This window comes from Vanessa tameamea, chromosome 11, assembly GCF_037043105.1.
Source record: "Vanessa tameamea isolate UH-Manoa-2023 chromosome 11, ilVanTame1 primary haplotype, whole genome shotgun sequence".
In the NCBI taxonomy this organism is placed as follows: Eukaryota; Metazoa; Arthropoda; class Insecta; order Lepidoptera; family Nymphalidae; genus Vanessa; species Vanessa tameamea.
Window position 1 is genome coordinate 7,407,692 of NC_087319.1, and position 25,266 is coordinate 7,432,957.

At 30.3% G+C, this 25,266-nt stretch overlaps 3 protein-coding genes across 5 annotated transcripts in view; 1 reads left to right on the forward strand and 2 right to left on the reverse strand.

Moving 5' to 3' along the window:
• Positions 1-2,149: 2,149 nt before the first annotated feature.
• The window catches only part of LOC113402505 (probable oligoribonuclease), a 211,104-nt gene continuing 187,987 nt past the window's right edge, over positions 2,150-25,266 (reverse strand). Inside the window, exon 4 of the mRNA XM_064216251.1 lies at positions 2,150-2,165. The gene's annotated coding sequence lies outside the window, so the exon portion shown is untranslated. The remainder of the gene's footprint in view (positions 2,166-25,266) is intronic.
• Positions 13,019-14,470, forward strand: LOC113402605 (uncharacterized). 2 transcript variants are annotated; one of them, XM_064216261.1, is made up of 2 exons: positions 13,019-13,142; positions 13,228-14,470. In XM_064216261.1, the coding sequence occupies exon 2, from the start codon at positions 13,490-13,492 to the stop codon at positions 14,324-14,326; it is 837 nt and encodes a 278-aa protein (XP_064072331.1). In that variant the 5' UTR covers positions 13,019-13,142; positions 13,228-13,489; the 3' UTR covers positions 14,327-14,470. The 2 variants fall into 2 exon arrangements, with proteins under 2 accessions (XP_064072331.1, XP_064072332.1); XM_064216262.1 differs by having other exon boundaries at positions 13,055-13,152.
• Positions 16,124-25,266, reverse strand: part of LOC113402594 (serine proteinase stubble) — a 115,787-nt gene continuing 106,644 nt past the window's right edge. For both annotated transcript variants that reach the window (XM_026642889.2, XM_026642887.2), the window contains exons 4-10: positions 21,222-21,383; positions 20,466-20,882; positions 20,028-20,285; positions 19,670-19,862; positions 19,049-19,346; positions 18,610-18,759; positions 16,124-17,382 (exon numbers count right to left, since the gene is read on the reverse strand). In XM_026642889.2, coding sequence (XP_026498674.2) covers positions 17,245-17,382; positions 18,610-18,759; positions 19,049-19,346; positions 19,670-19,862; positions 20,028-20,285; positions 20,466-20,882; positions 21,222-21,383 — 1,616 coding nt within the window. In that variant the 3' untranslated portion in view covers positions 16,124-17,244. The remainder of the gene's footprint in view (positions 17,383-18,609; positions 18,760-19,048; positions 19,347-19,669; positions 19,863-20,027; positions 20,286-20,465; positions 20,883-21,221; positions 21,384-25,266) is intronic.

Below are 25,266 nucleotides of genomic sequence, written 5' to 3' on the forward strand. Positions count from 1 at the left end.
AATTCTTTCAACAACTGTACCCAGACTCATTTCCTTCACACGTTCCGTTTCAGCCAATGGTCCGCGAAATGCAAGACTGCCGAATTTACGAACAACTCAACCAACTTTTCAATTGTAAAAACATATTTTTAAGGAGACAACTGGAAACTGCAAACTACTTTTATATTTACTTTGATAGCATTAAGGTGGTTTATCGCGTGAACTTATTAAAGAAAAATTTGAAAATGTTTAGGAAGAGCGTGCAGAGTATAGAGTAGAGTAAAATGGCTTAGACAAACAACTCACACGGTACAGGGCTTTTACAATTTATAACAGAGTCCATAACCATCGATATTTTATTTTGGTACTTTATAGTAGTATAAACCAACTCAGACGTTCATGACTTTACTACAATATAACGTTGTGATTTAAACTAGTTTTACATATATTGGGATTTATTTGATGATTAAAATAAATCTGAATTAATATTATTTATATCGAACTGTAGTGACCATTATATGCAAACAAACTGAACCCATGAAAATCAGTTCATTCAACCATTTCACCGGAAGTTATCTCTATTTATTTACATATCTATTTAATCATAGGTATACAAAAAATATTTTTTTTTTAATTGAATAATAAAATTATGAATTATTCAATTAAATATATCGTTACACTGCTCTTGATTATAATGGATAACGATTATACTTATTACTACCTTTACTTACATAGTACCTATTTCTATTATCCGATTTCCGAAATAGAGGTATTTATTACATAAATACAATAAATATAAATATTGGACAACATCACATACATTACTCTGATCCCAATGTAAGTAGCTAAAGCACTTGTGTTATGGAAAATCAGAAGTAACGACGGTACCACATACACCCAGACCCAAGACAATATAGAAAATTAATGAACTTTTTCTACATCGACTCGGCCGGGAATCGAACCCGGGACCTCGGAGTGGCGTACCCATGAAAACCGGTGTACACCCTACTCAACTACGGAGGTCATATATATGTGTATATTTTATTTGTTTGTACTTAACTTCTTATTTTATGAACAAATTTATGACAATAATTATGGTTGCACCGTCAATCCTACAGGAGATACAACGAGTTGATTTACCGTAGGAACTATTACAAATGGCTACGTGAATTATATATTTTTTTAAACAAAACGAAGGAGAACTGTTTTATTTATTAAAAATATATAATTAATAATTAAATTAATGATTGATTTATTGATAGACTACAGATGACAGAAAAAAAACGATTTAAAAAATAAAAGAATATACACGAAAAGTTAGTAGATCTTTTCTAAAATAAACTAGTAGCTTGTACGTAGTAGCATGAATAATATTATTAATATTAGTAAGCATATAATAACTTAATTATTATTATCATTTAATGTTCATAATGAATGTGTCGGTATAAAACAAAGTTGTAAAATCTTTCTGCTTTGAAATAACGTCAGATATTTTTGTAGTAAGTATATATAAAGCTATTTAATAAAAACCCAATTAACATAACAATTATTATTTTTTAATAAATTTTCTGCTATTTTTTAATGATATTTATTATCTGTAAGTACTCATCTTATGTGTTGTGTCATGTTCCCGCACAAAGTTATCTATTGTTAAGTCTTTGGGCTTATGATAGATTTAGAAAATCCCTGGCAAAATTGATAGTAAGCAAGAGAAAGTAGATTCCTGCACACCAGTTACTCGAATGGAAAGGTTATAATATTATTGATATTATAAATAAATCTTAATCTTGCTTTTTAAGTGTTAAGGTAAGATTAGGAGATATAGTTCACTAAAAGGTCAAATTTAAATAATTTTTGCTTAGCTTAACCTAGCCTAGTGTTTCAAATGTTTTATTCCAATATTGTAAAACATTATTACGAAATTACTACGAAATTTTATAACTATGTTTATAATTTTAAACTTACTAAATGTTCGTTGTTACTTTTATAATTTTGTTATTGTTTTGTAAATGCCGATGAAAAATAAAACAAACAGTAGAAACTCAATAATGTTGTATTATTAGAAATCAATTAACTACAAATTTTTAATCAAATTCGTAATCAAATTTCAATATAACCCGAATTATATGGAGTATGTTATATTGAAATTTTATATAATAACAACAGAGAGGCTAATTATATTATGTCTGATGTTTTCAGAACTTATTTTAATATAAATAAATGTAATTTAAATCTCTCTGAAATATAATGTATAGCGTTAAGTGAATTTTTCATGCGGATTGCTTGCTGGGAGGATAATAAATGATTACACAAACAAATTGAGGCTTTCTACTGGAATGACGTTTAAAATTTGTTCATAAAGAACCCAAAAGATATATTTCCAGAAACGTTTCTTTGGGTAAACTAAGTGTATGAGATATCCGACGCAAAAAATATATAATGTATCTTAATATGAAGCTGGTGAACGAATGTAAATATTATTTAAATTTCTATTTAATTATAATAACAATTTTAATACAGTTTATACGATTTAACGCTAATGTTTTTCCTGCTGGTCTAACAAAAACCTGAAACTATTTTGTACTTGTTTTTGCGCTAATAGGTTTACGCTGTAATTTATAAGTAGTTTAAACTTTGTTTCTAGACGCCTTTGGAATAACATTTAGCAATATCGGCAATAGTTGAAATGTTGCGGAAAAATATTGTTTTAACTTTATTTCTATAAGCGGCATCAGCCACGATTAACGAATCATGGTAGCGTTAAATATTTGTTTCCTCTTAGTTTTCTTCTAGGCAATATTATTTGGGAATTGACTCTGCAATCATAAATGTTTAAATTCATTTGAAATTGTCTTTTGTGTTTTGGCAATTCTTGTAACTAGAGCGCATGGTCGTCTCCATTTAGCACAGACATTCTATTTAATTTGCTGATATTTTTCATTCATAATTGAAGCAAAGTAAAAGTAGGTAATTATAATATTGACAACTCGAACTTATATCGAGGTCTATTTTTTAAAGGCGAAATGTAACAATTAAAAAACAAAAACCATTATACTTAACATTTGAAACGTCTTCTATAAATACAGATGGAAATAAAAGAATACATTATTTAAAAAATACTTTATTAGATTTGAAGATTTATAAAATCATCTTGAACAAATTTTGCACTAATATGTATGTACTACTACAAATATTAACGATTCAAGTCTCATATTCCATAGATTATTATATCGAAGTAACCTCACTAAGGGTTATTTAGTTATTGGTGTGTAGAATAATAGAATAACATGTAAGGACGAGACAAATTGCGATCCGACTACAAAATATATTAGGTAGTCCGAAGACCGACAGCTTGGTTGCATATGATGGATTTGAATTTGAAACATTGTACATATATTGGTATCAAGTGTCAACGTCTGTAGTGATACAAATAAACGCCATGCGTTAAATTTTCTTTTAATAAATTAAATTATTATGCTGTATAAACATTAAAAGATAGGGCTTATTACTCAGTATGATAATACTTCAATATTATAACCAAGGGCGGCATTTATATCCTATACAGAACATTTGAATTTAATTGTGTATCGTTTAATGTGTTTTTTATTTGTGAAAAAGAGTAACTACTGAGCTTATGCGGTGTTCTTCGATATAATCTATATTCAGAACCGTTGGGAGCTATACATTCATTAGATAAATAAAGGACCATCTTACGTTCAGTAAAAAATATATCTGAATTTTTTAAGTGGAATGGATAAACTTTTAATACATTTTCTTTATATATATATATATATTAGTAGTAGTATTGTAGGAAATATAAATCATTCCATCTTCATCAATCATATCTTCAATGTATGTCCCGATGCCTGTAATTTCACTAGTGCTCTAATATAACTTTAAGAAGCATTAATAATTTATGAGTGAGTGCTACCTTGTCAAACGGATTCACAAACAACATTACCGTACTAGTAATTAAAATACGCAATGATAACAGAAACGAGAATATTACTTACGTTAATCTTCCCAAATATCTTCCTAAAAAAAATCTAGCCCAGAGCTAAAATTATTATATTCGTATACAGATGACAATAAAAATATGATCAACGGTATTTGAAATTTCTTTTTCATCTTTTTTATAAAATAGATTGGCGAACGACCTGATGATAAGTGGTCACCACAGCCCGTAGTAAATTGACGCCGTAAGAAATTTATTTTCATCCTTTCATCTCCAAAGCGCCACCGACCTTGGGAACTATGTACCTACTACTAGTTATTATGTCTCCTGTGCCTGTAGTCGCACTGGCTCACTCTGCCTTCTAGCCGAAACAAAACAAGTCAAAGTATTAAGGCCTATCCTCAAGTAAAGTAAGTGGTCATTTTTTCTCTAATGAGTTAAGTAATTTGTGTCCTGCCATTTGGATGAGTCTGTTGTATATTATAAAAACATGAACTGCATTTGTTGTTACAATAGTTTAATTGCGATAATAGCATTGAATACCCACGTGATAAATGTTTTGTAAGAAATTTCCAGTGTTTGTATTGGAAATAATAACATTAGCCCTTGTATATTCAAGATAAATGCGTGTCGTCTTTAATAGCGATTTTATAACAGAAATATTATTCATAATTATAGATACTAGTGGGTGTTGTGTTGTTTGTTGTTTTTTTTATTAATTTAATGTAATTCTTATACAAATATTTTTATATAATTTTTCCTTTTTTGCCCCCTTTCTCAATATAAACCTGGACAGTGCCAAAATCACATACTCCTCTGTCCGCAAAATATTCGTAAAAATGGCTACAAAATTGTTGCTTCACGTATTATATAAAGATAGTCAAAACAATTATTTACAATAACGCTTGCTCAACAGGAAATAGGTATGTTTATAATTAATTGCACTTTTGACGTATTGAATAGGCTTACAGATTTATTATGACATAGTTCTCGCTAAAAAAGGCTTCATACCTTTATGTACACATACCCTTTGTGCCGCAGGTTTACGTAACTGATTCCACGTGTCTGTTAAGACTTTAGTAACTCGATGATGTGTAACATTGAAAATGATATACAATGTAAATTGGTATATCGTAATAATATAAATTATATCGTACATTGAATAAAATATTCATTAATTAATATTAAAGATATTTGAAAATTTGCACGTACATCTATTTAGCAAAAAAGGTACTTCAATATAATTTTTTTTTAACAATTAAATATTTGGTAAATAAAATTAAAAGTGGCGCTAAGCAATTATCGCTTAAAGCGACATGGTTGTACCCGTATTCTAGTATTATCTGATACAATTATGTTTAATTAAAACTTTCAAAGATAAATTTTTAATGACAACCGTTTAAAGTCGGATAAACGTTACCATAGCAAAAATTATAATGGCTTTGTTTTATTTTTAGTACATATACTTTTATTTTTTAATACTTTTTCGTCCATTTTGTATCAATAAAATTTATTTCTATATTATTAGACTTTATGTATATTTATGCATGGCAATTAAGAAATAAAAGGTAAAAATGTTTTATAACAATGTCACTCAGTTTAATAATTTAATGCGAAATAGAATTCGAATTCGATTGAGAAAACATACAATACAAATAGCGATGAACTGTGGTGAATTTATATACTTAATATTATATAAAGGTAAGATTTGTTTGATTGTTCGTAGCCGATAATTTTCGGAAATAATGATAAAATTGTAAAAAAATTATATGGTTCAAATTATATTTATATCACGTATGTTATTCGTGATATCACAATTTTGCTAAAATGTCTAAAAGAAATGCCTTATAAAACGGAATATTTCTAGGAGATACGAGGATGACCGATTCGAAATTGTATGCAATAAAAAAATCATTCTTTGCGAAATGGACGGTCGGATGTCTGACTGTAACAATAAAATTTTGATCTTTCTTTATAAATAAATTAAACCCATGCAAATCGGGGACGGGTTGCTAGTATTAATAAATATATGAACGTTATTAAAAGGGACTTCATATTAAGTGGTCAACTTTTGTTAGAGTTATATCAATAATCCTTTTTACAATGTCAAATAGTACTCGTGGCTCAAATTTATTAAATGAAACATTGTTTTGAAAGTTTTTTTTTTTTCTCTTAACATAGGATAATGGCGACGAATTATTGTCAAAACATATTGATACTGGCAACGTCTTCCTAATCGATTCGGGCAAAGATGACTAGCGTTGATCATGGACAGCTTGCTTAGACGATACCATAATGACATTACATAATATAATGTGTAATAATATAAATTAAACAACTTAAAATATGATTATTTATTATACAAATAAATAACTCAGATTTAACGTGGTCGGTTGTATTTTTTAATAGATATTTATAGTAATAATCTTATCTAAATGAAATAAACAGAGTACCTACTTTAATTAAATGACTTATGTGACGTCATGGGACATTGAAAAAAAATGACTATCTTGATTTTCACAATATTTAAAATTAATGGGGTATCTAGCCTATTGGTATATTGCCTTTGAAAGGCAGGCGAGCAAAAATATCGTAAAAGCTATAGAAGAAGCAGACAATAAAGAAAAAATATTCAAACTAGAGGAAGACTTTAGCCGAGGAAGTGCTAGCCACTTAACAAACTAAATTTTTAAAAGCATTCAATTAATATCATGCTATTTATGTTAGTTCTATATTTAGTGAATTCAAATACTATTTTGTTGTTGTTAAATAATAATAAACTAATAAATATTATATTATTTATATTTAGTTAGCCCACTCCAAATATATGAGCCATGCCATATATTTAATATTTTTTTTTTTGTTACGTCAGAAATATTTCAGATTTTTTTTATATTGAAAGGAGATAAGTATGTACTTTAAGTATACTACATCCGAGAAGATAAGGCCACTCGAAGTGGAGTGCTTGTAGTTACACTTATAGACTGACCAAGCTTTTAAGCTTACGTACTGCGGTAAGACGGAACTTAATGCAACCTTTCAGTAGTTTTTATGAATAAACTACGAAAAAATATATATCACCGAATAGCAATATGTATGTCTGTTAATATTACGTGCTCTATATCTTTTATTTAGCTAAAGATAATTTTGAGTCAAGTCAGTAGAAGCCTATTTTCCTGTTTTGTGCCTTAATGTCGTCACCCGAAGGATGACTACTTGCATAAAGTATTGTGAAATTAATTTCGTTCGACCGATTTCGGTCACGACACCTAATCTCATGGGAGACCAAACAACTACACGGGAGATATTATAGTGCATAAGTTTGTACGCAAACACAGGTGCACTCTCTATTCCGTCACTCCCATTATCCAATGGGACGGCAATTCCGACACGGTCGGAAAGAGTTCAGGCGCAGGACCAACGGTTTTACGTACTTTCCGACGCGCGGGAGTGTAAACACTTTCAACTTCCACATTTTGCTCCGCCAGCTGTTACTAAGAATTTTTCGACGGAAAAATCTAATAGTTTTTTATTAGCCCGACCCGGGGTTTGAACCCAGAAACTCGGGGTCTGTAAACTCATATCATTTTATTTTATATCAAGCTACTAGAACAATGAAGCAGTCAAAAGTAGTAAAGTTTGATCATGCAATAAATTAAATAAAATCAGAATACACAATATCATTAACCTAATTAATATAAGGGTTTAGTTTTTTTCAAAAGGTGTACGATACTATAAAACAAATTATATATTTTTTTACTTTAAGATACGTAGATATTAGTAGGTGACAGGAATTTGAAAAAAGACACTCTCGAAACCTAAAACACAAATTTTTGATTAATCAATCACTATATAATATATTTTATTTTTACTAAAGACATAAGAGTTAGAAAATAAAAACATTAAGACTGTACTTGACCTCACTCTTTGTTTTTTTTTCCCAATTTATCGGATTGTAGGCTTCATTATAAAAAGCCTTGGGGGCGATCTATTGTATCTTTTAAAAAATATCACTAATTAAAAACAAAAACAATAACAAAAACAACTTTAACATTTGCTTCATTTTAAATTTGGCACGTGTAATGGATACAGTTTATATTTTCTAAGTGTTTCTGCTGGTTATGGTAAGTATTCAATTACCACATGAAAACAAGATCCTTTGAAAAAGTAGGCGTTTCCAAGAACTTGATCTTTACCTGTGCTTATGACCGGTTTCGCATGTGAAGTCGGGGAGAAGCGCCGTACCCATTCAGCTCACCTCAATCAGGTTGAGTGTGCTTTACTGGCGCTCCATGGCTCTCTGCTATTTCATCAACTTTTAATCTTTTCAACACTGCTTAGCACTGTTGCTACTTTTAGGGATTTATTACAAATGTATACCATTCTAATGCAACTTAATAAATAAATGTAAACGTAGTACTATATTTTTGTTTTATAATCATAAATTATATTAAGTCCAATACACAAATTGGGTACGCCAATTCTCGAATAAAACAAAAAATATGTTCACTGAATTGAACCAAAATAAAAATTACTATCTAAATCTAATCGGTTTAATTATTTGCAGTATAAAAATAAAAAAATCCATTACTACACATACTTGGACCATAAAAATATGTGATTAAAACCACATTTAGATGTTCAAATATTTTATCTTTATAGTAACAATTTTTTTAATATTTTCTTTAAATATAACTACGCGTAATCTTAAAGAAAAGAACGTAGGTACTCATTTCCTGAAGACCGGCATCGCACCTACAAGCCCCTTGGTTACGCAGATGTTGGGCGGTGGTAGTCACTTTCTATCAAGTGAGCCTCCTGCTCGTTTGCCACATATAACGTAAATATGTATATATATATATATATGTTATAAAAATAGAATCGAACACTTCGATAAACCAAAAAAAAATATCTACTCTACATTATTCATATACAAACAAACACATGCACGCACATATTACACTTGATGGTTGAATATCCGACACATGCATATCCGCCAATCCACATTAGAGCAATGTGGTAAATATGGTAAAAGCCCGTAATAACCGTCTCCTCGAGCGGAGAAGATGAACTTCTTCAAATTCAGGCTGTTACTTAAATCAAACTTGGAGAAGAAAGCTGGTCGAAGAATCCCCTCGGGTTGCATTTGGCAATCTTTGTCATATTCTTACGCAACGTATAAAAATGAAAGTTCTCAACCAATGCATTTTACCTGCCATGACATGGGTGTCGAAACGTAGACACTAAATGCGGGACTAGTCCATAAATTAATGGTCCTTCAACGTGCTATAGAGCGAGCTGTACTCGAAATATCTTTGAAGAATAAAAACAGAAATGTGGTTATCTGGAAAAGAATAAGCGTTACCGACATAGCTTGCATGATTAACTGACTGAAGTGCCATTGGGCTGGTCTCGTATGTCGAAGGACCTAGGGCCGTTGGAGCAAACGAATTCTAATTTGGAGATAGCAAACGCATCGCTCCCCAACAAGGTGGACCGATGACCGGAAGACCCGATTGGATGCAGAGAACCGGGAACTTTGCACACTTTAGGAAAGACCTATGAAGATGTCTTAGTTTTTATAAATATTTTAATGTAACTGGGCACGTTATACGTGCACAGTTTTTATTTTACATAGTCATATTTATCATATAATTAAGAAGATAACTTAAAATATAGATACAATATGCTCTAAAAACTATATCAAGGTTTAAAAGATAGTTACGTAAGACTTTTTATCTACAAACTAACGCGAGGGACAAAGAACATAGGAACAATTGGACTCGTAATATTGTATGGTTTAAGTTATAGGATGCTACGGTTAAATTACATATTTAAACATAACAAAGATAAGCGAATATCGCCCAGTGATTAGAACACGTGAGTCTTAACCGATTGAACTGATTGAACCGATTGCTGGGCCAAACCATCGCCAGCATTGAACCCGCGTGCGACTTAGTGTTTGTATTTCGTATCGTGCTGGACGGTGTAGGAAAACATCGCTGTGTATCCACATGGGTTGGTGGATACATTGTATAGCATGGAAATGGAATAAGCTCTAAGTTCAGTTGTGGTTCATTTACAGAATATTACTTATTTATACATACATTGTAAAATGAAAATAATAGATATATTGTATTTACTGTATAAGTGTATACTTAGCCAGTACCCTTGCAAAAAATCCAATTATCATGGGAAAACGTTCCCACGCATCGGAACCAGTCTCTTTGATGTCTGAAAGTATCAACACACTGACAGGAGCAATAAAAAATGTTGTAAAGTAGCTTATCGAGCCTCATTATGGGCATTTTTAATGAATTTTAATTGCTTTCTGATGCATACCTACATTTGTGTTCAGTGTGTTGGAATCTTTAAATGATCTCTTATCCCAAATAAATAATATAGTCTCGTATAAAATTAACAGCGGTAGTTTTTTAAACATTAAAGTTTTGGAATCAATTAAATATTAATTCAACACGATACATTAATTGAAGTTTATCAATTTACTACTACTACAGTGACTAGGTATAAAACAATTTTCATTCGGAAATAAATGGAAAATAATCTAACATCAAAAAGTTTGCAACCACGTAAGTTATAGCTCAGTAATTATTGCCACAAATGTGCTCGAGTGTCACTTAAACTATATTTTATTTTATGAAAAATTCTTGCGCGAGAATTTGAAACAACTTAATCAATAATAATCGTTAGACGCTATTAATATTATAACTCTTTGGGGATCCATGAGCCTATTCCTCGTTCAAAGCCAATAAGGCTTATCATCGAAAACAAGCTTTTTTGGTTCTTAACTGTAAAAACTACTAAATCTGTATACATAGAACTTATACTAGAGCAAGCAACGCATTTTAGTGAAGGCCTTAGAATATAATTCATAGCAGAGATGATGTCTGTCGGTAGTTTTGCTTGTATACTGTAAGACATTTTAAGAAATAGCATTTTAAGCATTAGGTATGTCGGCGGAAAATCACATATTTAAGAAAAACACGTGCCCGGAAATTATTGCTTTAATTATTTTTTATAATTGTAAACTGTTTGATTATTAAATTAATAATATTTAGTGGATTTTGAGATGAGTTTGAAATATTTCAAACTAATTTAACTGGATATATGTTTTACTCGAAACTCAAATTTATTTGCACAATGTATTTAAACAATAAGATTAACAGTTAATTAGTATGGAGACATCTCATAAAATAATTAAAAAGCAAAATTATCCACATTAAATTTATATATTTTTTGCATTGCACCATATTACATTAAACCCGCGGTGAGCGGACTTGCACGGTCTTAACGGTCAAAGGAAGTTTAATATGAGAGAGCCAGATATTTTCCCCACGAAATAAGGATTATTTCAACGATACGCGATATTATAATTTTATTTCTTTTTTTTTTTTAATTTAGTTCCAATTTTAGTTCCTGTTTGTAAATGATGAATTATTATTATTAAATTGAAAATAAAACACATTAACATTAATCTAAAATAGTATTGTGAAAATACGAATCATTATAATTCAAACTATTGATTATGAGCTGTTTATTTACATCGTCTAAGCATAAGTAATCAAGGAAAAATAACCTTATTTAGAGTAAATATCTATGAAAATTAAATTTGAATAAATATTACTATGGGTTAAAAGAGCAAAATTTTAGCAAAACGACACATCGGAAATCGCTGTACTCAAGGGACAGTACCCTACTTGGTACTTTGATTTTTTATTTACTCTCAAGATTTCCCTTATGATAAAACTAAGATTGCTTTACGTAATTCCCTTTTATATAATTTATTATTATTTTTCTGAGGTTTGCGTGTTATAAAATAACATCGAGGCTTTGGTTCCATATTCAAATATTTTTTTTTACTTCTATTTACATAAAAAATATTTATAGAGGACTTAAAACAAGTATAGACAAATCAAAATTAAATAAAGGAGTGAAGTGCCTCTTTGTATAGAAATTTGGTTAGATTAATACTTGGTGGTAGGGCTTTGTGCAAGTTCATCTGGGTAGGTACCACCTACTCATCAAATGTTCTGCCGTTAAGCAGCAATACTTGGAATTGTGGTGTTCCGGTTTTAAGGGTAAGTGAGCCAGTGTAACTACAGGTACAAGGGACATAACATCTTTGTTCCCAAGGTTGGTGGCGCATTGGCAAAGTAAGGGATGGTTAATATTTCTAAAAGAGCCGATGTCTATGGGCGGTGGTGACTGCTTAACATCAGGTGGCCCATTTGCCGGACCACCTAACTATTACATAAAAAAAGAATAATAACCTAGCAGTACTGACACGAGTGTTTATTGTTTTTAATTTGCAGGATAATAACAAATTATTAAATTTTTATACTATTAGCAAAAACCTATCATTTATTATAACGAAATTAGTACTGTAATCAGACTTCAGTTAGACAGACAGCCTTTCCTTCCTTTGATAAATACATCGATGAAACAAAAAATGTTGCCCAAGACAATAAGCATCCTTAATAGATTTATAAAGAAATACTTAGTCAAAATTAAGAATGTCAATTTCAAACAATTCAATTTTATTTTATCACTGTTTTGACGTTGAAACAATTCAGTTAGTACAGTCATAATCATCTAAACTAACATTATTAGTTATCATGTCTATAGAAAACTGGATGTCTAGTTAGGGTTCATCCACACATTGAATGAAACGTGCACAATGAAGTCGTTAGGAGCAGTCGACGGGAAGCAATTTGCAGCAGAGGAAATTCTTTTAAAGAATAAAGTCCACCACAAAAGGTTACAATGCACTTCGAACAGACTAAAATGATACTTCACACTAACATATACGGATGATTATAGAATAAACGGTAAAAGGCAATTAATGAATGTGGTTTGCTGTACAGAAATGCAGAGAAGTTCGATACAGACAATTGCACTTGTTTCTACATAATGAGTTCTTTTGTATCATGTAATAAATATTTATTATTTTGATAAATATATTTATGACAACTTTGCAATAAACAACGACAAATTTATTTTATTTACGGCAACATACATTAAGCATCTATTAAATGACAACTTTTGTATGATTACCCTCACCTTTTTCATTAAAAAAAAAAACAAATCTGATACGTCCTAATTTTATTTTTAAATACAAGACGATAGTACTTTTTACTAGATCATTAAATGTCTACTAATAGATACAGCAGCTCCCGATTTATTAAAAGTTAGTTAAAGTATGATGCAAAAATATCAAAACAAAATTATATAAATTTTGTTTATTTTGTTGTAATCTGTTTATATCATTCTAGGCATGTCCAGATATGGCTCTGAAGTCTATTTTTGAAATTAATGAGACAAACAGTAAAAAAAAAGGAAAAATCAATACAGATGTAAGCAAAACGGTTTTATTAAACAATAATAATATAATAAATACTACAGAGGTAAATAAACGAACAATCTTATCACATCTCGGTGCAATTGAAGTGCGAAGGCAGAAGAAGGTAAAAAATCAAGACAAGAAAAAACTTAACGTATAGTGAACGTAAATATTTCATAGCTTCATCGGCACCAATGGCTACATACTACAATCAATACCAGATTCCACAAGCTTATAACTTACCAGTTATGGTTACCGAGTGGAGTCCTTTAGTAAGTACAGTGCAAGTTCGTAATGTTTACACTTCACCTGTCCAACATATACCAGTTGCCATTATAACTCCACAATTAATAACGCCAATATGTCCGTACGCAGGAGCTTTGATTACTGCAGACCCAATATTGAATTCTATAGTTCAAAATGCAGTAGTACCAGAAACAATACCGGCTTTATGCACTTCATTATATAGCCAGATGTATAAAACTGAAGTTGATTATGTACAAGAGTCAATGAGCACAGTGGTTGAAGTTTTTAATGATCAAAATAAGTATTCTGGAAAAGAATCAGCATTACCTGAACAAATAGCAGAGGATGTTATTAATGAATCAAAAGTAATAGACCCTGTTGAGTTCTACTTAACGTTGCCTAAAGAACTATTTCCAACAGCAAGGATGCTTGCTATTGATCCAAATACAATTATAGATGAATTTTGTAAAATAACAACAATAAATGAAAATGTATCTTGGATTTTAGATTTAGAATTTGGTGTACCAAGAATACCTGTTACTCGAGCGATAGCTGTGTACGATGTAAAGTTTAACAGTATCCATTGCAAAAATACACCGAGCGCAATACACCCAGGATTTGAGAAGTGCAATAGTGATTTTAAGAGAGTAATACTATTTTATTACGACTGTATTGTATCAAATTGGTATAAAGGCTACATTATTCTTAATTATGATAAGTCTGTTGAGAATTTTCAATCTTGGCTTTTAATACCAATGCAGATTTTTGGCATGTGTTGGCCTTGAAAAGCATGAATATAATTAAAGCTATGCAATTATGCTCATTTGTAAATATAGATATTTTTTAATATTAAATAATACTGCTTGAAATATTTTAATAAAATTGCTGAATGCAATGGGATTTGTTTGATTTAAATTACTTAGTACTGGATATCGTCTCTCGAAAATTATTTTATTGGTTGAAATAATTTAATCCACCACAACATTTTAAATAAATGCAGGAAAATGTTAATATGTTTAGCATAAAATGAACGTAAATTATTATTTTATCAAAACAAAAAGTTTCAGAACTTTTTTATCCCAACTTTATAATTTTATCTTTATGAAGTATTTTACAAATTAAATTTAGTAGGAACTAAATAGCTAAATAGCGCGCAAAATATCTCCCGAACACTGTGTAATTAAATTTCGAATTTTCTCTTATCGTCCTGGCATATTTTTATTATTTCGTTTACATTAAGTCGTAATGTTCTTTTAAAAACTAATATATTTATTTTTATATGACATTGCAGTTTTATAATAACATTTTCTTTTAACTTTATCAACTTAAAAACGAAAATATATTTGGTTTTTTGCTGTTAACATGACATTTACATCCTCAACTTTTTTTAAAGTTTGTTCTTCTTATTGTATCGTCCAACTGACTATTAGAATACATTGAATACATTTTTAAGGTCATAATTCGAAGTTAATAACGTCTTAAGATTATTTTTTTTCCTGAACATAATAGCTATCAATTTTTTTTAATAATTTATGTATTAAAAAAACTTGATAAGTAATTCAACTATCATAAAGATCAGACTTGTTTTTCAAATAAGAATACTAAGAATAAGTCTGTCCAGATCCTCCATTCAAACAAAATATCAATAGCTCATAAACCAAAAAATATATATTTAGTAGCGATCTACTTAGTGTTAGTTCTTTATACAAGCCCATTTGGGTAGATAGCACCCACTCATCACAGTCATAATCTCCCGCCCCTGTAATAGTAATGCTTAATATTGTTGTGTTCCGGTTCGAATTGGTGAGTGAGCCATCTTAGTTCCCAAAGTTGGTGGCGAATTAACGATAAAAGGAATGGTTAATATTACTTAGTGTTTACGTCTATGTAGTGACAACTTTCCATCACGTTGCCTACTTTCCGTTCTCACTACATATTTTTTATAAATAAATATTAATAATAATAGCACAATAGGTAGCAATTGTAACTGCAGCATGAGCTGATACGATTGTGGCTTCGATATCGTATAAAACTTTTTAACATCTAATCGCTGAATCGGAATGCTTCCAGCGTCCAGGAATTCGACGCGGAATCTAATTTATTGACCGCAGCTACGCTTGAAATTAATAATTGGAACCAGCAATTAACGGATTTGCATGTTACGATACGGTAATGAAACTCATTGAATCGTCGGATTGGATCGTAACATTTGTGGTATTTGTAATGATTTCAATATTTGAAGAAGATGACGATCATTATAATTGATATAATTTTCATATCATTGTTTATCTAGAATTGAAAGTAATATTCAAAATAATCACGATTTCCTGAAATTAATTTATCTTATATTAAATAATCTTTTGTAGTATTTATTTAACATTTCCATGATTTTTTATATAATAGAAAAAAAACTGGGTTGTATAATGGTTTTTCTTCAATATATTTGAGTAATACATTCCTAATATCAACAGCGTAAAATATCTATAAATAAATTAAAATGAATACTTAAAATAATAAATAAATCAAGATTTTTATAGTCAATATTTAATTATTAACAAAATTACTGTGCAAACGAACAATACTTCAACGTAAACATAAACTATTCATTCAAACAAAATTATAATAAAATAAACATTATTATAAACATCACTGAACTACTTACTAAATGCACATACATACAGAATAATTATAACGAATTGTGATTTGGTAATTTTCACATTTTTGTTTAACTAATTAATTACCTAAGCTTCTATACAGTAGTGATTAAATTAAAAGTAATTATATTAATAATTTTGATCTTATTTGTGTACATTATTACGCTTATTCATAACAACTACGGTATATTTTTAGATAAATTACTAACAATAGTTGCATGCTATTTACAAAAATGCTCAGATTGTATATAGAAGAGCTATAATAAATAATACTGTATACAAGTATTAAGCATAACAGGCAAGAAGACTTATTATTTACAATATAAAAATATTTTAGAACAATTTATAATAATTGATAGAGACTTATAAAATTTACAAAAAACACATACTAAATATATTAAATTCGAATTGAATTGTTTTCAATTAAACGTCGAAATTATAGCAAGTAGTACTGCATGTATTGCATACATTTGCTGAAACGATATAAAATATTCAAATATAATCGTATTTACAATAAGCTCTTTGACATTGCATCCGGCGTCAGTGTATGAAACGTAATTAATTTGATTGGAAACAAGCTGTGTACGTAAGGGCGTTTATTAAAGTCCAAGCCTGAACGGCTATGACAGATTATCACTCGATATTAATATTTTCATTGATAACAAGTGATATCTGCAAAAGTTACACAAAAAATATCACCTTTATCAAATTAACTTGATACAGAATCTCGCATTTCACAAGTTCTGTACAGCCTTCGGTGGACTATTCCGTTAATAAAACGCCTCAGAAAACGTTGAATTAAATCAACATTTTTGAAGGTAACTTATTGAAGTCGTTAAATCGGTAAATCGACAGTCGTTTGATACATCATCATCAGAGTTTGTTACGTTTCACTTATTTCTGTAGTCGAAATTGATTTTTACAATTGAAGCCAATAGTAATATTAACGAAATTATTAGCTTTATGAAATTTGTGCCTACTGCACAATGGTTTTCATCACTGTCACTTTCAAAGTTTTAAATATCTTGACAAACACGATTAACGCCGGTTTAAGAGTTTACTGTTTGTAATATCCAAGGGACAAACTTAGATATTCTCGTACAAACTCCCGGTAAGTTTGCCTCGCCACATCCGATGCCCCAACTTATGATACCCGCCAAGAAGTATTTATGATCCTTCCCTTTGACCTGTAAATAAAAAAAGTATATTAACTTCCTAAAAATAACCACAGAAAAAAGACTTTCGTAAAAAGTTACACTTGTAAAAATATTTTTGATATTGAATATTATTTTTTTATCAGTTGAGTAATTTTATTTATAAGTTATATTTAACGATAAATATAAATATTCAAATAACGTTAACGACACTTTTGCAGAGGTGCAAATTGTTTATTTATTTAAATTTTAAAATGACTAAAAGATATATCCAATTTTATACCCAAATATAATAAATCAATTTGTAAGTTTAATTCGTCAGATCGGAATTTCTAAGAAGTGTATATAATTTGACAAGAGCATGCGTACGTTGAACAAAATTCTCTATACATTTATAAAAATAATTTATCCAATAAAAAATCGTATATTTGTTAAAAAAATATTTTAACGTATCCAGTCTTGTGATATACAAATATTCTAAATAGATTTCATGCTTGAAGTTTGATTGTAAGAACATAAAACAAATTTTCATCGCCCAAATATATTAAATTAACTTCTGCTTGTTTACTTTATAATATTTTCGTTGCTTTCTGAGAATATATGAATGATAAAGAAGGTTTCATTTCTTGTTTATACTTAAGTGCATTTTAAAATGTATAATGCTTCATAACTACAAAATAAGTTTATCTAAAATTGGTGAGACTATATGGGCAAATGTGAAACCGTTATTACATTTAGATCTGTTCTTCGAGTCTTTGTTTTATCATTAGTAAGTCGAATTAAATTACCATTATAAAGCTTTCATGCCTTATTTACTAAACAGATTCCTCATACAAAATTACAAAGTTTAATATTTGTTTTGCCATTTACTATGAAAAACAAAAAGTTATGTAAATTCTTGTTGCCTTTTATTTCTATACCGACCAATATAATGATACACTTTCATAAAGGATATCATTATTTATGATAATTCTAAAGATTTTGATAAGCGACTTCGCTGATTTTGTTACACTTGTTTAATTTACGATATAATATTAAACGATTAAGCTATCCGATTTGGTTTAAAACGTTAACAAAGTCAAATACCTTATAATAAGAGAATTTTAATTGATTTATCGATATTAAGTTACAGATTCAAAATATACTTTATTCTACTTGAAATACAGCTTTAGCTTGTACAAGAAATTTTGAATCATTGTTTCACAGGAATATATGAAATGTAAATCTTAGCATCGGTTTGGAATGTAGCTATTGAATTACCTGTAATGGACCACCCGAATCTCCTTGGCATGAATCGTGGCCGCCTCTCTCGTGGCCAGCGCAGAGGAAGATATCAGGAATGAATTCATGTCTACCCGCTCGGAGAAACATCGATTTGCATCGTTCGTTGGACACTATCGGTACTTGCACCTGGGAATCGAGTTTTAGGATTATAAGCTTTAGATATACACACGTTTCGCATTTCACGATACAATGTAACTTCAATGATTCGTGTTAATAACGGAATTTATAACTTTATAGAGGTAATTTATTTGTAATATAATAAATTTGATAGGAATTTAATAAGTAGTTAAAACATTTGATTATAAAGTAAACATCGTTACATGTAATCCAGATGTATGAATCTATCTGTATGACACGACATCTTTGAATCAGTCTCCTTGACAAAAAGATTTTAGTAAAGTGAAGTAAAGGTCACCTCTTGCAAAACTGAAGGAAGTACTCCTCCTTCGGACAGTCTTCCCCATCCTGTGACCGTAGCATTTTCTCCCACTAACAGATCATCACTCGCTGGTAGACATATTGGTGAAATGTGCGGTGCAAATTGAACAGACGAATCTAACTTTACTAAAGCAAGATCGTATTCATAGGTATAGAAATTGTACTTCGGATGAACTGCTTTTCGGGCGACACCTCTTTCAACGTAAGGATACTGTTCCGACACCGAAGAAAAGTCATATTCCCCCACACGTATCCTTATTTGAGATGTCAGGAGACTGAAAATAAAGTTTTTTTAATTAATGCTTCTTTTACCTAGATGTATTTTAGGAAACTTGTAAAGCAAGTGTTGCCATATATAATACTATATTATATAATATTTAATTACATTTCAAAATATATCACGGTTAAAGTGTTTTCTATTGTGTCGTGATTATAAGAAAACGTAAACAAAACTCAGGGCTCTTAAAATATTTTGCGATGTCACGCAGACATGAAGAAAAATATATTTGAAGATATGTTATGAATATAATAATATTACATAACCATACCATTTTCAATATTACGAATTTTAATTAGCCTTCAATCCTACTATTCTTACTCATCAACACAGTGTCCAGCTGTCGCGATCCATCCTTCATTGATAATGGCACCGCCACATCTATGTGTCGATGAAAAGCCGAAGAAAGAGTTTCTTCGAACAGAGACCTGCCACGGCCAGCGACCAAACGAAGAATCTTGACCGCCCATGATACGCGTTTCTGGTCGTGGCCACATAGCAGTTACACCACATTCTACAAAATGGAATACGATGATGATGATAACGTCCTCTTAAGAAAAAAAAGATAAAGCGAGAGTGAGAGAAAGAGAAAGAGCGACAAATGATAGCGAGAAATGATATAGGAAAGATTCAGTAGCTGCTGTATAAACCTCTCTAAAGTGAATAAATCAAAGCTTACCAATGGCATTGGTTGCTGCCATAGTATGCATCGGCGCCGACGTAGACTCGTCGGTTTTATTGATCATGTTTTGAGACGGATCCTTAGGTTTCATATAGTTTTTATGTGGTTTGCTTGTAGTAGTGGTGAACTTTTTCGTTGGTTTGGGTTTTCCTACAGGTTTATCCCAGTTAGGTCTTGGTTTCGTAATGAAAGCTGGTTCTGTAGTTGCTTGCCAGTGGATAGTGTTTAAGTTGTTCGGTCGCGACATCATGTGCCCTAGAATATAAGTTTTGATCAAACATGCGTCAAATGCTTTCTTCTAAAGAAACATATAAGAACCATAAAAGTAATTTAATTTGTTTAACTTTATTGCTTATTATTTAATTCCTCTTTAAATTATAATAACAGCTCCATCTACACAGTACAGTTCCAACTAAAGTTAAATATTTCCGTCACCTGATGAAATGCTGTTTTCTCCGTGTTGTTCAGACACGGCCATAGGTCGCGCACCCGACATTATGCTAAGACTAGACGAAATTTTGTTGTGGGGACTAGTTTCCACTTCACTGCTCGGCCTATGTACATTTTGGTACTTATTTACACTGCTATATGTTATTTTATTAACTATATCACTATTTTGTTCGCTATTCGCTTGTAAATTGTCTACAGAAGGTAAATTAATTTCAGGCGGGCGATAACTGTATGATGTTGGCGCGCCATCTATCGGTTTCGTCATGAACGACGGCCGCACTGTTTGCAAGTTCGGCCTTGAGGTTTGAGTTGAAGTTTCTATTGGCGCGCTCGAAGTGCTGGGTCGGGCACTGGGTGGCGCTGTGTACGGTCGTTCTGTTATTGTCACTGGACTTGTTGTCTCTGAAAAAAAAACGAATTATCAATTGATATGTTTCGTTTCTTTATAACATTTTATATTTATACATACACATCTTAGGCATTACAAAGTTATTTTTATTTAATATTTAATAGTAATTTTTCATGTATTTTTTTCTATAAGGCAAGGAAATTCTTTATTTTCGAAATATATAACAACACCCTTCATTAGTATTAAAACTCGCACATTTTGATTCAAATTTAGTTGTTTTTTATCATGTCGTAATATCCTATATTTAGAAGTGAAATTTACTTATATTTTGTATACATAAAGAAAGATATATTTTGTTCATTAATGTATTTAGAGTCCATAATCAAAGGCACCTGTGACCAGCGGCTTGTCCGGTAAGCGGCAACATGAACCGAACATGAAACCATCGACGCACACGCCGGCGTGCACACCGCCCACTCGGTTGCACTCCTGCACCCACATACACGCACCGCGAGCACCTCCAACCGAACACGACTTGCGCGACATTTGATAACCTGTAAAAAATCGCAGATATCATTAGAATAACGTTATATCTTTTTTTATGATTTGTATATTATGCGTTCTCGTACTTCATGCAGAACAAAGTTTCAATGCCTCATTAAATCGTAGTCAATTAATAAATAGATTATAACGGTTCAGGTTAATATATTATCTTTTATAATAATATAGAATATATTACAAATCTTATAGTGTCAAGATACATAAGATACTGTAGATATGAAGGTAAAGTTGTGTTTAAAGAACATTTTAAACACACAAATAGATTTAATCATGTCATTTCTAGTTTTTCAAATGATGGTGAGTGGCCACCAACGCCCATAGTCATTGAGGTTGGTAGAAATATTAAACATTCCTAACATTAGCAATGCGCCAACCTTGGAAGCTAAGATGTTATGTCCCTTGGGCTTGTGGTTACACTGGCTCACGCATCCTTCAAACCGGAACACTGCATTACTAAGTTTGGCGGTAGAAAATATGATGAGTGGTTGGTATCTACACAAAGTTGCTAACCAAAATGTTAACGAGAGCCAGTTTGTTTTAATTTCCATGTGTACATACTCATTGTGTATTTTATAAAATAAAGTTGTGAGTTTAGATAAGGTGAAATTGAAAATTATCAATAGATGTAGCTACTTGTCCAGAAATAATTTATTATTTTGGATTATTAAAATAATATAGTAATTCGTACTATTGGTAACTTATATATGGGTAAATCAATCAATGATTTCGTTTTAAGTAAATACATTACACAAATTCAAGTACTTATATTCTAAACTAAAAAGTTGAATATAATTTAAATAAAGATAAATTATTAATTATAATTAATTGAATCATTAAAAATAAAATGAGTTTAACTACCAAGGCGCAATCCCCACAAGTATGAAAGCTTAGCCGATTTAATCTAGCATAATCCATCAGGCTTACGGAATCCCGATCCAAGTATCTACCATGGGAAATGCCCATTTCATTTTCTATTAACTCTCAATGTGGCCACCGCAAAATTCGCCAATAAATACTAATCTTCTGAAGAGTTCTCCTAATATTATATTCAGACAACGGTGATGCAATATAAACTATATGAACAAGAAAATAAGGTTCAAATCGAAATTCTTTTAATAGTAAATACGCCTTTATTGTGTCCATTTCATTCGCTAATAACTGCAAAGAAAACTTGTGCACACGATGTAATATAAATTCTATTATGTAAATTTTAAAGTTGAAAATAGTAACACAGTTTTTTTGGTTGTTAAAAGGTTTTTGTACACTGTACAGTCGCTATTAGTGGATGAAAAATGTTCTTTCTCGTACCCTACTCTCGAGAACCGGACGCTTCCAAATGTCTTTGTTCATTTATTGGACCATTAATAGAATATAGTAATTCGTCGACATATATTTATAATATAACTTTAAGAAAATTGTAATTAAATTTTACAGACGAAATGAAAATGACAATCCTCCACGATTTTATTCGCGTTAGGGAAATATGTTTTTAAATTGCAATTTGATAACCGAGATACAGTTACTTTTAGTACACATAAAAGTAAAAAATACGATCAACGGACGCTCAGTAGATGTAAAACATCGAAATTAATAGTTATTTACAATTTAAAAGAAAAACAATATGTGAATATGTACTTTAAAAAAGAGTATTGAGTTTCGAAAATAAAATAATAGTATTTTTCTTATTATTATTAACATAAATATATATATATAGCAAATGTATGACGGTATTAAAGAGCGCCGTTTGCCAACATGACATATGATTCGGTCTAAACCACAAGGCGTGCCAATAAGCTCGCAAGGAATCTATATTAATAATATATACATAACAAATGAAATTATATTTAATAAGAAGTAAAACACTCTTAGTAGTTACTGTCTATAAATATTATAATATACAATTAAATTGATATAATATACTGCATAAATAATCCTACGTTTAAAGATCTCATTACTTGTAAAAGCTTTAATAAGGCCTTTGTACACCCGAATATATTTCCTTGTATAAAATATTACTATTCAAGGAAATATACCTACTACCTACCTATAAAGAAAATACCTGCAATGTAATAAGTACCCAATGCGTAAATTAAGGTATATTACCATGCCAGGTAATTCAATTAAACATATGTACCTACATATTATCAAGAAAATAATAATAATACAATACTTTACACATAAAAGTCTTTCGAACAAAAATAAAACAGAAACACCAGTCTGTAACTAAATTCATAATATTCTTGAAATCAATTCTCTTTTTGAAAAGAGAATATAAAAAATACCATCCAATCAGAAAGGAGCGTCATTGCTTCCTTTGAGTAATAACCTCAGAAATGATCTTCCGCTTGGCGGAATAGCTTTAGTAGGAAGCAACGTATCCTTTAAATATTAATAGAACGCTCAGATTATTGTTATATGTTGGGTATATAAAAGCTTTCTGTTTAATTTTTTTAAGCAAAATGAATGTAGAAAATGGGGTCATCTGTTATTTTATACAAATAAATAAACTGCAACAGATCTATTATAGAATGTTAAATATATTTAAAAAAAACTGAGCAAGTGCGAGTCGGACTCGCGCACTGAAGGTTCCGTACCACTAGAAAGACAAACAAACAGAATTGTGCTGACAGACTATACTTGTGCATAGATTTTCTTTCTTTCCAAATTTCATGAATTTATGTCAACGGGAAATTGACCTATACGTTTTAATACCCTTTACGAATGTATGGGAAATGTGACACGAGAAAGTCTAGTTATTCTGTTATCTTGAAATGTAATCATCTTTACATTTCATGATAACAGAATAACTAGAATCGTCATCGAATCGTGTTTCACTTGTTTTTGGTATTATACTATCAAAAGTGTTCAATTTTAGTAAGGCTGAAGATTATATTTATTTGGTCATTGAAACATTAAAAAAAAAGAAATCTTTGTTTTTTCTTAGAATCGGAATAAAATCGCATAAATCTATACATAATTAAAAATAAATCCTTGCATCCCTTTTTACGAATGTTCGCAGACGGAGGAGTATGAATTTTAGTTTTCAAAATAAAAATTATGTATCCAGATTGAAAATCAACATAATATGCTAACTTTGTGGTCAGCAATAATGAGAGTAAAAAAACTTTTTTTAAAAAAGTTCATACATGTCGCCAGCGATATTACTCAAATCAATATATCATCTTATTTAATATATATTTTTTTTAAATTTCAAATCACAACAAACTTTTACATCTTTTTTCCCTATATACTGATTTTTTTCAAATTAATAACGTCACAAAGGCCTTCTTTGTGAATTTTATATGTCTAGCTTTATAACTTTCGTTTCAGGGTTCATACATCAATCAACATCACGTGATCTTAAATATATTATTATATACACACATGAATATGACTATGGTATATGAGTATAGCATGTTTTTTAGAAACAAAGAACATTGTATAATAACACTGTATTACACACACAGACACACACTCACACACGTATCTTAATCTCACCTAATAGCCTTACTTCGTACTCATTACAAATTTAAACAAGACAATGGACTTACTACGGCTGTTATTGAAGCTCATTCTCCCAAGCTTAAACATATTACATATTCATTCCTATGGTTGTATACAACTTGGTTCTGAGAGATTATTAATTAACAAAAGTTATCTAATACACGTGTTCTTCTTTTATAAAATTCCAGGTTAAGATATTTGAATAAAATATTCTGGGGATTTTCGTTAAAATATAATTTCAGTGTCTCATTTAAAGTAGCAATATATTGTTTATTTTTTAAACGAAGTTTTTATGCGGCTTAAAGTAGAGTGAACTGGTAGAAATCGTCACGTAAGGAAAAAGCGTTATGACCACCTAGGCGACCTTTCCCT